The sequence below is a fragment of the Typha angustifolia genome, chromosome 15 (genome assembly GCF_048772165.1).
Source record: "Typha angustifolia cultivar Huaian chromosome 15, ASM4877216v1, whole genome shotgun sequence".
NCBI classification, from domain to species: domain Eukaryota; kingdom Viridiplantae; phylum Streptophyta; class Magnoliopsida; order Poales; family Typhaceae; genus Typha; species Typha angustifolia.
Genome location: NC_133253.1, coordinates 10,971,668 through 10,986,539, shown reverse-complemented (window position 1 = coordinate 10,986,539; position 14,872 = coordinate 10,971,668). Strand labels below are relative to the sequence as shown.

At 33.8% G+C, this 14,872-nt stretch overlaps 1 protein-coding gene across 3 annotated transcripts; it reads left to right on the top strand.

Moving 5' to 3' along the window:
* The first annotated feature begins 2,000 nt into the window (after positions 1-2,000).
* On the top strand, positions 2,001-14,052 carry LOC140779393 (uncharacterized). Of its 3 annotated transcripts, none has more exons than XR_012107335.1 (3): positions 2,001-2,664; positions 13,787-13,904; positions 13,995-14,052. XR_012107335.1 is itself a non-coding variant. In XM_073124426.1 (2 exons), the coding sequence occupies exon 1, from the start codon at positions 2,027-2,029 to the stop codon at positions 2,654-2,656; it is 630 nt and encodes a 209-aa protein (XP_072980527.1). In that variant the 5' UTR covers positions 2,001-2,026; the 3' UTR covers positions 2,657-2,664; positions 13,787-14,052. The 3 variants fall into 3 exon arrangements, 1 of the variants encoding a protein (XP_072980527.1); XR_012107334.1 differs by having other exon boundaries at positions 13,787-13,921; XM_073124426.1 differs by having other exon boundaries at positions 13,787-14,052.
* Positions 14,053-14,872: the final 820 nt, after the last annotated feature.

Here is a 14,872-nt window from a genome sequence, read left to right as displayed (position 1 = left end):
ATTGTTGTAGTGCCTCTTTAGCACCTGTTCACGTAGTTCATCGCGTATAAATAAACTTGTATATTACTTATGATCCCTTCTAGATATACCTTTGCTGTATGCATGTTGTCCAATAAAATACTTTATCATGAATGTATTAACATCTGCTATCTTTATAGCCTTTATCTTACATATATTCTTTTGAATTACATCGAGCAATAATTTCATAAGGGTTAGTTTTAACAGGCTTTAATTCAAATCTACACTTGATAGCAAATGATTTTAATGCTTTTGCAAACTCTAATAAGTTTCAAAACATCTGTCCTATAAATAGATCATCTAACGTGATATATTATGCCACTTTAGCTTCAAGGGTTTCTAAACGTTGTACATAAGATTCTACATAATCAATAATATTTGAAATATGTTCATTATCACTATAAGATTGGACGCATAAGTTTGTGGGCGCATCACCTTTATCTGTTAGAGATGAATTAATAGAATCAAAGATAGATGATTCTTCTTGAAGATTGCGATTTGTTTTCTCATTTAAACACGAATCGATACAATCAATGATAGAAAATTCTTCATTAAGATTCTCATTATCGTCATGGGAATCAATAACATTTACTGTGATAATGTTACCAGGATCACATATAGGAGAATCAATCTCACTATCGAGTGTATACTATCCATTTAAGTAGTCGAAGGGCTGATTAGTAGGATGATTGAGAAGAGATGATCCTCCAACCCCTAAAATATCCAAGTTAATATTGTCGGTATTTAGAATATTTGAAACAATAGGTGAATACTCATTCATAGAATTTTTCATCTGGATTGTCCTAAAATAACATTAACAATATGACGATGTCAAATATTAAGGAAATTCGTAGCTAAATTACGATATTCGTAGCTAAATTATGAAGTTCGTAACTAAATTCGTTGTACAATTATAAAATTCGTAGTTCAATTATGAATTTAGCAACTATATTCATAATTCAATTACAAAATTCGTAGATAATTGATAGTCCAATTTCGAAATTCGTAGTTCAATTGCAAAATTCGTAGCTAAATTCGTAGTTTAATTGTAAAATTCATAGCTAAATTCATAATTCAATTATAAAATTCGTAGCTCAATTACGAATGTCGTCATTAAAGTACGACATATGTTAATCAATAACAACTTTTATATTCAATGTCGTCATTAAAGTAAGCAAAAGTAATTTTCCTCCATATGTTTAATATAATCACAAACATAAAAATGTTAACTCACTTAGATAAATCTTTCTCTTTCCTCATTCTAAAAATTTGTATAGCTCGACAGAATAACAGCGACAGATTATACATCTCTATAACATCACTATTTTCGAATATATTGACAAATATATCATGGTTGTCCAAAGAGAATAGGTACTTCAAAGTGACTTTAAACTCATCTAGAGGGATTCATATTATTTCGAAAAACTTCAACTCCAAATCTAACAAACTGCAATGTCTACTTATACTTCTATGAACGATATAACTACCCTTATAATGCAAAAATCTCTTTTTATTGTCCAAAATAATAGCACCATTATAATGAAACAAAACCCTCACATTACGATCAGATAAACATTTCATTCTTATGAATATAATGAATAAATAAAGGTGAGACAAGACGATGAAGATAAGTTTCCAAATGCACAAATTTGAAGAAGAAGAAAAGGAAGAAGAAGAAGCATCCCAATCCATTCTTACAACGTCCAATCAATCACATTCATGTAAAAAAATATTATCTTTTCTATCTGCGATATTTAACGAGAGACTCGAGTAAAAAAGGATAAAGTTGAAAGAAAAATAAGAAAAAAATTTCTAATTGCAAGAGAAACAAAAAAATAACTCTGGCCTACCAAATTAAAAATCAAGTAGGTTTTCTTTTAGCGTCAATTATGTAAAAATCTTTTTTTTAAAAAAAAAAAATCCTACCCTAACTAGCTATATATGCCGGCTCGTTGGAACACTAATGCTTGCGCCCCCCCCCCCCCCCCCCGCCGAGCGAGAGAGTGTGATGGGAGACCGGCGACGGGATAAGGAGAAGCTTCGCGACCGCGAGCAGGATCGCGACGACCATCGCGACCGAGAGAGAGACCGCGGCCGAGACAGAGACCGCAACCGAGATCGAGATCGAGACCGAGAACGAGACCGCGATCGGGATCGACACCGCGACCGAGATCGTGACGTCCGCGAACGAGACAGAAAGCGTTCCCATTCCCGATCCCGCTCCGCCTCTGCTGACCGCTCCCACCGCCGCCACAGCCGTCACAGCCACCGCTCTCCCTCTTCTCCCGACTCCCACCGCCACAAGCGCCGCCGCGAGGGCAGCGACGACGACCGCCACCCTGCCGCTTCCACAGATGTCACCGACGACAAGAAGAAGCACGGAGGCGGCGCTTCCGGTGGAGAAGGTGATGATCCTGCTAATGGCAACGTGGCAGCGGTGCCGACGGACGCGGATGTCGAAGAGCTGGAGATGATGAAGAAGCTGGGTATCCCGATAGGGTTTGATTCGACGAAGGGGAAGCCCGTGCCGGGGGCAGATGTGAGTGCGGTGAGGGTGGTTACGAAGCGGCAGCCGAGGCAGTACATGAATCGGAGAGGAGGGTTTAATCGCCCCCTGCCGCGGGAGCTGAATCGTTAATGAGGAAGGTTAGCGTTTCCTGGTGCCCTAGGTTTTTTGGGTCCTTGTTGAAAGATTTTTCTGACTAAATTTTGAGTTTTACACCTGTTTAGAAACCCTACATGCTATAATTGGTTTGTTTGAAGTTATGTGTTTCTTAAATTTTGTAATTGCAACTACTTAATTGTTGGGTATCAATTGCTTTCAGTAGATTTGAATGTATTTCATAAAGTATAATAAATTCTGACGAGTTAAGGTTAGATTTAGTGGGGTTTCATTTGTCATTAGTGATGAAGTTCTTGACATACCAAAGGTACTCTTTAAAATACTTGTATTTCTTTTTTCCTCCTCTTGCCAACAGCTAACTCCCTCCAATTTTCGAATCTTGCTGCTACTCCAACTAGATATACCTCTGTATCCCTATTAAATCTCTCAAAATCATGTAAGCATTAGTGATACAACTAGGTACAATTACAAGTATGACTACAACCACTGAGGCAGCCACTGCAGTCTACAACAATAATCTAGGTTCAATGGAGCCCAAGAAGCTCAAGGAGAGGGAGAACAAGCATTCTCCTGATGTCTGTAGCTTGTATGTCTGTTGCAAAAGGTAGAATGATGTTAATGCTTCTTTTACTAATGGTAAATGAAGTAGAAAAATAATCAATAAGAATCTTTTGTATCATCAATACAATTAGTATGCATTTATTTGATCATTTCTTCTCTAAAACCCACATACCATAGATTACTTGCAAATTGTAAATTCCACATTCAAGTATTCTTCCTATCCCTTCTTTTCCAACGAGTCCTCTTAGTAAGTTATATAGCATAAAACTTTTGATCATCAATTAGAGTAGTTTCATTGCCGACCCCAAATAGTTGGGAATAAATGCTTAGTTGTTGTTGTGGTTACAATTATTTTATGTTTTAAGCTTTTTAAATTTGCCAAAACTTTATAATATGAGCATAAACAATTTGTGCAACTTGATAATCTTCTTTGATACTCTTTCTCCACTAGAATGATATTCAAACAAGATAGTACTTATCATATGCTTAGGACATGTTACTTTGATAAGTAGTAGTAAATACGTAATACCATGAATTGCCACATTTGTCTATACATGTTTTGTTGACACTAGGCACAAGATGTTGTACTTGTACTAACACAATAATAGAAGAGCATGTGATTGGCCGCAACCTACCGAGAGTCTGAGACTATGCCTAATAAAGTGCAAGGCCTACAAAATACTTGCTAGAGTATTTTGTTAATTGAAAATGACACAAATACAAAACTAGTGCAACTCTACATTTAAATATCTCTATATTTAATACAACTTTGATGTTTTATTTACAGTAGTACAACCAAATGATCTTATATAACATCACAATTTGTAATTTGTTGTATAACTACAAAGCACATGAGTCTAATAGCTATTATTTGGACAAGCACATCTTATATAACATCACATCTTATAAGAGTGTATATATTATTTGTGATGTGATGTAAAAAAGTGAAAATGTGTTGGTTTTGAAGGAAAATAGATGAGATGTAAATTTAATGGACAAAATTACGCTTCTTATTTAATGATGGTAGTTATTATTATAATTTATGAATAATATGTGGTGTCTATAATAGCCATTTGTGGGCTTAAATGTAATTTTTAAATTATTTGCAAGCTTATATAGTGTTTATAATAGCAATTTATTGGCTTAAATGAATATGCGAGATATATTTGTTGCTTTATGTCTTATATAAGCGCATTGCTTGCCCAGAGAGAAGAGAGAGGAGAGAGGACAGTGATGATGAGATTAGACATGATTTGACAAGTTTCAATATACAGACTTATTCTACTTATTTGTAGACTTCACATCTAAGCTAGCAAATAATTCAACTAAGCTCGCAAATATATAAATATATAAGTCTGCAAATATCAGAGTAGTGACTTATCATGTAATAATTAATTATTTTTTTAAAAATAAACCTCACATGATATTTATTACAGAATCGTTGGATGTGTACGATTAATTAAAATAGCAATTTTCCTCCATACGCCTGCAAATTTATTTTTAAGCCTACAAAATAGTGTTTACTAGCTTTTTTATAAGCCAACAAACTAGTCTTTGTTGTCTTCTAAGCATGCAAATCAGTCAATTTAGTTAATCTTAACCTCGCAAATTTATTTTTAAGCCCACAAAACAACGTTTGTTGGCTTATTTTGTAAGCCAACGAACTAGTCTTTGCTGCCTTCTAAGCTCGCAAATAAACCAATTTACTTAATTTTAATCCCACAAATTTATTTTTAAGCCCACAAAATAACGTTTTACACCATTTTTAATAACCAATGAGTTACTTTTATTTTATATAATTTTTTATTAAACAATATTATTAGTAAAAATATTTAAAAATAATTATATTTTTTGCTCAAATTATCTACACTATTTTTTTGTAACTTCTATTTTATTTTTAGAGTTCTCATTATATGAGGATATAATATTTGCAATGTAAATATTTAAGTATTTTAAAAGAGAGAAGAAACAGGAGAAAAGAGAGGAGATAAGATTGACAAAACATTAAATAAGTCATGTCAAGGCTAAAATTGGAATCAAATTAAAAGAATATTAGAATTTATACATTATTATGTAATCATTTATTGAGGAATCAAATTAAAAGAATATTAGGATTTATACATTATTATGTAATTATTTATTGAGGACTGAACTTGATTAAGAAAAATAAAGTTATTTTAGCCCTTGTTTGTTTTGGGTTTAGGGAAGGTCCCTATATTGGTTTAGGGACCTCTAAATCAGTTTAGTAACCAAATATTGAAATAATTTTATTTTTCTTAATCAAGTTCGGTGTTTAATAAATAATTAAATAATAATATATAAATTTTATTATTTTTTTAATCTGATTCTAATTTTACCCTTGACGTGACTTATTAGTACAATGTCTTCTCAATCTTATCTCTTCTATCTTTTCTCCTCTCTCTCCTCTCTCTTTCAAAATATTCAAATATTTATATTGTAAATATTATATCCTCATGTAATGAGAATCCTAGAAATAAAATAAAAATTACAAGAAAGTAGTATAAATAATTTGAGCAAATAAAATATAATTATTTTTAAAATATTTTTACTAAAAATATCGTTTAATGTAGGTTTAATAAAAAATTATATAAAATAAAATAAACTCGTTGGTTATTAAAAAAGGTATAAAACATTGTTTTGCAAGCTTAAAAATAAATTTACGGGGTCAAGGTTAACTAAATTGGTCGATTTACGAGCTCAGAAGGTAGCAAAGGCTAGTTAGCTGCCTTATAAAAGAAGCCAACATACATTATTTTGCGAGCTTAAAAATAAAATTGTAGGCGTATGGAAGAAAATTGCTATTATAAATTTACCATACACATCTAACAATTGTGTAAAAAATATCACGTGAGATTTATTTAAAAACAATTAAAAATATCATGATGAGTCATTACTCTTACATTTGTAGGCTTATATGTTATATATTTGCGGGCTTATTCGGATTATTTGCTGGCTTAGATAGCGAAGCCTGTAAATAAGAAGAATAAGTTCGTATACTGAGACTTGTCAAATCATGTCTCATCATCACTGTTATTTTTCCTATCTCCTCTCTCTCAGCAAGGAAAATAGAGAGAATAATTCTATTTGTGGGCTTAATCACAAGCATTGTATTTCGTTTGTGGGTTTAATCGCAAGACATATTCAATTTGTAGACTGGATTTGCAGGCTTAATCACTCTTAGTGTGTTCAGTTTGCGGACTTGATTTGTGTGCTTATATAAAAGACGCAAGGCAGTAAATATATCTCCCATATTTATTTAAGTGAGCAAATTGCTATTATAGATACCATATAAGTTTATAAATAATTTAAAAATTACATTTAAGTCTGCAAATGACTATTATAGACACCACATATTCATTTTAAGCCTGCAAATATATCTCCTATATTTATTTAAGCTTGCAAATTACACTTAAGCCTGCAAATATATCTCCCATATTTATTTAAGCCTACATATTACACATAAGCTTGCAAATAATTTGAAAATTACATTTAAGCCCGCAAATGACTATTATAGGCATCACCTATTATTCATAAATTATAATAATGATGACCATCGTTACATAAGAAGAGTAATTTTGTCTATTAAATTTATATCTCATCCATTTTCTTTCAAAACCAATACTTTTTCACTTTTTCACATCACATTATAAATAATAAATGCACTCTTAAACTATTTTAGAACCAAACACCAAATTACTTTAAACTAGTTTAAAGTACTCAAATTAAGACTAAGAAATGAGACTAACTAATTGAGTTTGAGGCTTAGTCTCAAAATAAACGGGACCTTAGTGTTTGGTTACTGAACCAGTTTAGAGGCCTCTCCTAAACCCAAAACAAACGGGAGTTTGGATTTTAATCTAGGCGATCACATGTTGATATTCATCTACTAACATTTGCATTGAACAAGATCTGTAAACAACTACCAAATATATAACTCATTTTAAATCTAAAATTTATTGTTTGTAGCATGTTTAACAATAAACCATTACCTCAGGAAAACCAATTTTACTTAGTTATGCAGAATAATTTTCACAGAACTATGTAATTACAAAAATAGGAAAAATAGTCTTACTCACCTTTAGACAATCAAATTTCTGCTCCTAAAACATTAGTTGAAAATGTTTTTGAATCTTATCTTGAAAGGTGCACACAACATAACTTGAGGTATTTTTTATGCCTTCCAAAATATGTAGTTAATGTCTTCTAATTTAATTATTGTTATAGTTTTGGTAACTTAATTCATAAGCCCCATTATTTCTAATCATTTTGGATATAATCTTTTCAGCTAATTCAAGCTAAACTAAATTTAATATTATTCTCTAACTCACAAGGAACTACTTATATCTTGAAATGACACTACTTCATTATCAATTTAACTCTTACTAGACAAAATAAGATCCTTTGAATAACTCAAATCTTAAAATACACCATATTATTATGAATTAAGAACTTAAACCACCAAATTAGTCATCCCCTTTAGACAACAAGAAATCTGCAAATATATCCTCTAATCATAGGTAAGGAACCCAAATCATCAAGTTAAATATTTTTTGAGATAACATCAAATCTGAAAATACCTCCTCTAACCATGGATAAGAAAACCTGAAATCTAAAAATAAGCCTTCAACCTATAAGCCTTCATTTCTGTTTAAAGCTTTCTTTATATTAATTCAATCATAGATTTGCCTAAGCACAAATCAAATTCACTTCCTTTAGCCATAGTTTAAGAAGAAAATCTGCATAGAATCCTATAACATAAGAACCCTTTTAGTCATTAGATTCTTCTTTCTCTATATCTAGTTTTAAATATACCACCATAGGAAATTAGAAGAACAAAAGTAAAAAATTATTTCAGCTACGTCTATCTGAATTAGATAAGAGTACTATTAATTCCTATCTTCAAATAATACACCTATGGGTAGTATCCTTATAACAAGCTATTGTAACAAATTTAATTATTCAAACTGTCTTTCAACAAAAGTTTATATGTAAGGAATATTCTTCCACCCAAAGATTAGAACTCTAAAATCTACATAGAAGCTTCGCACAAAACGACCCCCTAGATTTGGTAAAACCCCTCGTTTCATTATTAGAAGAATTACCAAATAATTAAAAGGAGTATAAGAGAACACACCTTAATAAGTGAGAATGTCAGAGTTATGATCAATATTTCTCCAAATGGAAACTAGCTTTCGTGATTTCCATATTTCTCTCCTCTAACCAGCCTTCATTCTTCTCTCCTGTGATCTCTTTTCTTCTCTCTAGAGCAAGAGAGAGCATATTTTGTTGGCTGCTCTTCGTTGGCTCCTTTGCCCTCCCTTATCTATTTAGCACGAGGCGTAGAGTTTCTAAATGTACTAGGTGTGTCATTATAAGTGGTCACACCTAGACACCCTTTTGTTGTGTTAACTTGTGCTAAAATCCTAAAGTAAAGTCTGAATAATTAGACACTAACACAAGTAATTATCTTAATCATGGTTAATTAGGCCATTAATAAAATAATTAGCGCTAATTAAGTTATTAACCAAATAAATGCACTTTAAGCCAAGCATGATTTCCTAGAGAAGCCTTGCCATTTATTATTGCACTTGCCTCTACTAAAAATATTATCATGAAATGTCATAATTAACACTAGTTAGGTGGCATCTAGCTTAATGAGCAATTGAGGATATTTAGTTTGCTAAAATACAATAAAACTTGAAAGAATAAAATTCTAAATTAATTAGATACTAACATAGGTAATTATTTGTAACCATGGAACATAAACTCGTGGCTCACTAATCAATTCATTAGTGCTAATCTAGTAATTAATCCAAATAAATCTGGTTTAGCATATCATGATCTCCTTTAGGATACATAACCATTTGTTTGATAAATGTGATGTCAAACTTGAAAGAATTTAGGCTCTTCTTTTATTGATAGAACCTAGGTGTTTTGAAAAGCGTTTTTTGGCAGCTGCCTTGGCAGGGCGGCACATCGGCCGCCTCACTAACCTAGTATGTGCACATACTAGACGTTTATTGTTCCATGGCGGGCTGATTTGTCACCTGGCAGGCCTACTTGGTGGGCTTTGAGGGTTGGGTGGAGAGAACAGATCGGGTAGGATTAGTTAAGTTAACCAAAAATAGCCCTAAATCCCTAAATCTCTCTCCATCCCTTCTCTTTAAAGCTCTTCCTCTCTCAACGGTGAGCGACAAATGGTAGGCAACGAGCGGTGTATATCGGCGAGCTTGGCATGACGGTGACCAATGCATGACAACGTGTGTCGCGTGATGGTGCGACGCATGAGAGTTGGGCTAAGGAGAGCGACACATGAGAGCAGGGCTTAGGAGAGCGACTCACAGGGTTGGCTGGACGGTCTCTCTATATTCTCTCACACGCTCTCAAGCTTGAGCTCTTGGTCTGATCTCCAATTTCTTCAACTACGTTGAGGAGAGAGAAATGATGTTGAGCGAATAAGTGATTGGTAGAATAGAGGCCTAGTTATCCTTTCTATTGTGCTTCTGGAGAAAAGACCCTCACGTGCCATCTTAATAGGATGTTACCTAAACTTATTTGCTATATAAGTTCTGAATAGTGTGAATTTTATAGTACAATTTAATTTGATTAATGTGAATTAGTCTAATAGAATTTACATATAATATATATTATATTAATATAATTATTTTTAATTTTTTATATATTAAAAATGCTAAATTGTCTTTCACATAGGCGTTTGGTGGTGGATTGACTGCTCGTCACCCGCAGTCGTTTTTCAAAATATTGGTAATATCAAGTGAATGAATATATGAAACTATAAGGAACATTGCAGTTTTCATAGATTCTTTCTAACATTAGCTAGCTCTTTCTGGGTCTAATAATAATGAGTATGATATGTAGAAGTAGGCGTTCTCTTTTGTATAGTCTAAATAACATGAATGATATAAACCTAATTCATAGTATGCGGGCGGACAAGTCATTGATAGGGCACATGCGGTGTGTGGATGCATAAGCAGTATCCGAAATCATATGTGGTGTGCGGATACATATGCTGGGAACATATATAGTCGGGCAATAAAATTATGAAAAATAACTTATATATAGCTTACCTCAAGGTTCTCAGTTTTGGCCAATTCTACTCGAGATTGGCTCTAGCCCGATCCCTTTTCTAATTGATGTACCCCTTACCTACCTCTCTTTCTCTCTTTTCTCTCTTTTCTTTCTTTCTCTCTCTTTCTCCTTTTCTCTTCTGATACGATTTCCCCCTCAAAAAGGGTTGATCCGAATCACAACTAGTTTTGTGCAGTAATTTATATGAAGCTTTCGAGAGATTTTCTAGTGGATCAAGCCATTGGATCGACATGAATTTTTAATATGTTGTAGTCCTGGAGAAAGCTTTCTAACAAATCTAATTTCACTCGAATCGGATAGATAGATTGGGAGATCTCTTTGAAATAGTGTACAAAGGTCATAATGTCAGAATTGTGGGATTTAGGTCTGAGTGGGATTTGGGATTCATGGTGGAGGCATGGTGGGGGTAGGCCGACAATGATTGGGTGTCGTCGGTAGGGATAGTGGTGGAAAGGGTTAAGGCGATGGTATAAAGAGTAGAAAAAGAGGAAGGAATGTGCTAAAGGACTAGGGTGGTAGGTTGGTCGATGGGGGCTAGAGGCGGCGTAGCCGAGATTTGCGGTTGGTAACGAGGGAGAAGGGAACAAAGAAGAGAGGAAGAAGATAGGGCATAGGAATTCAATTCATTTGATAATCTATTGTGGTATGCACCACAATACTGTATAGGTGGCTACCGTTTAGCTGGTTTGGCTAAATTGATTGGATTGAACTCATAAGTACTTGAAAGCAAGTAGTACTAATATAGGAACTAAAATGTAATAAGCAAATAGGGATCCAATCCCCTTGCACTTGGCTCGAGGTGACTTGGTTTGATCCGAGTTGTATCATCTTCATTCTCACCTCTTCCATCAGTGACTGAGTAGATCTTCAACGACCACGACCTCCGGTGATGTTCTCCGACGAAGATCCGACAACCTTGACCTTCGACAAAGATCCGACGAACTAGGTCTGGATCGATCCGAACATAAGAAAACTATGAAAATTTAGATGGTCGTAGTTTCGGAAGTTAGGGTTCTAATAGTTTTAGTTTAACGTAAATTAGAGGTTGGATAAAAAGTTATAAATAAAATAATAGAGGAAGGTCAAAACGGGACAGATTGATAAAATATTCGACGTTGCTGCGATTATTGAAGAGTGGCGGATGACTAAGGGTAGTGGTGGATGGCCGTATGGTAGGGTGACTACTAGAGGAAGGTGGTCGCTATGGTTTAGAAGCTTTGGAGGTTTTACGACTTTAATCTACTCCTAGAAAGGTAAAGACAATCTAACGGCTACAATAAAACAGTAAATGCAATAATAAAAATATAACTAAACTTAATTAATTCTCAATGCTTGGATGCATAAACAAAGAAGTCCAACATCTCTATATATAAAAATCGGGTACGATGAGTCATATTCGAACTTGGCCTTAAAAGCTTATACGATTCAAACTAGGACTTGCCGTAGAGGCTTAATGATTTAATTAAACTTGCTTTAGTAGCTCATATGACATAACTAGACTTGCCTTAAGAGCTTACATGACATAACTATATTTGTTATAAGGGTTTACATAAGAGATCAATATAAATCAACTAAAAGATAAATAGACTCGATTCATCGAGCCTGATGTCTTAATGATGTGATCTAATTTGACCCGATTCGTGTTAGGGAATAAGGAAGAATGAGAGGAAGAAGATTGCATACGAATTCAATTAATCCGATAATACATTATGGTTCGCACCTTAATGCTTTATAGGTAGCTATCGTTTAGCCGATTCGGCTATCTTGATCGGATTGAACTCATAAGTACTTGAAAGTAGTAGGGACTAAAATGTAATAAGCAAATAACAAGAATTAATTAAATAAAATAGAAATAGGGATCTAATCCCCTTGTGCTCAGCTCGAGGCAACTTGATTTGACTCGAGTTGTATCATCTTCTTTCTCACCTCTTCTATCCGTGACCGAGTAGATCTCCGGCGACCTCGACCTTCGGTGATGTTCTCGGATGAAGATCTGACGACTTTGACCTCCGACAACCTCGGGTGAGTTTTCTTTTTAAATTTCTTTTTTAAGTTTTTAATTCCTTTCTTATTCCCTCTCTTTTTCTTTTTGCACCGAGTAGATTTGACAACTTCTGTTGCTGGAGAGGGATGAAGTAAAGAAAAAAATTAGAAAAAAATTGAGATGGTTTTATTTTCTTAAATTTTAAATTTAACTTATATTTTATTTTGATTTTTGTTTATGTTTACTTATAGAGTTATAGTGAAAAACAGAAAATATTAATAGCTCTAAAAAAGAAGTCATATTTCAAAATTTAGGCTTCATTTGTGAGTAATTTTTATTTTATTATTTTTCTATCATTTTTCTAAATTTTTAGAATTTTTTCTGCATTTTAAAAAAATATTTAGAATTTTATGTAATTATAAAATAGTCTAGTTCGATACGAGTGGTCTGTACGGTCGATATGTATCATTTTTTCTAACGGCCAATACCGATCCTGATACTGGGAATCTTGGTTTACCTATTAAGTGTATCGAATATTTTAACATAATAAGCTAATAGATAAGTGAAACTTGCAATGCAATATATGGAAATCATTGTCAATTCTTTATAGGAGCCTATCCATTAAGGATGCTACTTTCTAAAAATTAAATATTCAATAAATATTTTCAAGCATGATAAGTTGCATTGACAGAATTAATCAATAAAAGTTATTCTAAATTCTACATATTTCTTTTATATGAAGACGAATTTCTGTTTTTTTGCATATGCGGTCATTATGTAGGGGCATTTGCATATGTAGCCTGTATATATGAACTTTATATAGTCAAGGACCATAGAATGCATATGCTGGGTGGTTAACCCACTTCCCTTGCCCTTGCTGTTGCCTACGCAGCCACGGACTATGGGGCTGCTTTTCAAAACAATTAGACAATGTGTAACATTATACACACCCCATTGCATTATGCTTGGAGGTTGCTAGCGGTGAACATTGTGCTGACTAGCATGTTGACAGTGTCATGCTCTGACTATATATATGAATTATTATTTCCTCTTGGAAATCAAATATCGACAGAACAGCAGATTACACAAGACAAATATTACCAAATTTGGTTCTAGCATATTGAGTTTTCTGGATGAAATGGAACTCTTAGACTTGGAAGTCTATTTTAGGAGTGGACTATAAAAGAGCTATGTCATGCTGGCTTTGCATTTTAGAGATGAAGTTTCTTATTGTTAGCTTATTGCTTTGACTGCCTTTTTTTTAATTTTGCTTTTGATTTTACTGTACAGAATGATTAATAGCACTAAGACTTCTCATTTGCTTTCAAATTACTTATTTTCTGTTGGAAGATCCAATTAATGTGAAACTGATATATGCATGTTTTCTTACATGCTATGTTTAATATCCTTTTACTTTGTTTCTGGATTCTTTCTTATGAGTACCAATATAAAAGTTTGTGCTATTGCAGCATCATGAAGCAAAATTAGTGTGATTGCAAGATAAAGGAAGAATGCATCTGGTGCAGCATAGTTGAGTGTCGTTCACTAGACGGGATCTTATTGTACTTACTAGCCATAGTATGAGATGTGCGACTGCTTAACATGTATAACACTAATCTTAGCAGTTCTTCAAATCTATATGTATTTTTTCATCATTGTGCTCTGTCGGTATTCCAGGACAACAGAAACTGCTGGGTATTGAAAAAATTGGTTGTGTTCCTGTTTCTTCACATAATTTGGTGAGCCCCAACCAAATTCCTGCATGTTCCACTTCTCTCATTGCCAATGCTAACTGTTCTATTTCATGTTCCAGTCTCTATGGTTCTGAGAGAATCAATTTATGGATCATCTGGTAAGGAATCTATTTTTCCAAAAGAAGGTAAGGAATCCTGGAATCCTGAAATCCTGAAATCCTGAAATCCTGAAACTTACCCTTTTCAGTATTGCAGAATCATTGTTTCTGACTTTCTGTGCGATTCTGCTTGTTTGCTAATGGTTTAATGGTTCTGATTAAATCTATTTATGAACGCTTATTATGTCTTTGTAAAAATTGTGGAGTTGAGAAAAAGGAACTTTTATTTGAGGCAAGCCTTAAATCATCATCTCTCCTGCTAGATTTGTCATGTCCTACAGCAAACTCCTCTGACCTTTGCTCTCTCATTTTTCAATAGAACTAATTGAACTGTCATTAGCTAATAGACTGATGCCCTTCAATTCTTGGCATAGGATAGGTTTTCTTCTCAACTAATTTATATGTTGGAGTCAGGATCCTCTTGAACTAGGGATACATAAAAATGCTTAGACAAGCTCTTCAGAAAGGTAGCTCTAAGCCTCTAATTGTCATGAGATTTGGGAAACCCTTCTGGAATCATGGATGCTCAATTTATTTGCCACCGGACGAGACCACTTCGTCCAATTACTAAGTCAATTATGACTGTAACCTTCTGCCCCTGCTGTCACTTGTTGCCTCCTCTCTGACTGGCTGCATGTATCTTTTCTTGTGAATTTTCGGATCGTGTCGGAGTTTTTGACCAAAGTGGTCATCCCCACAGGCT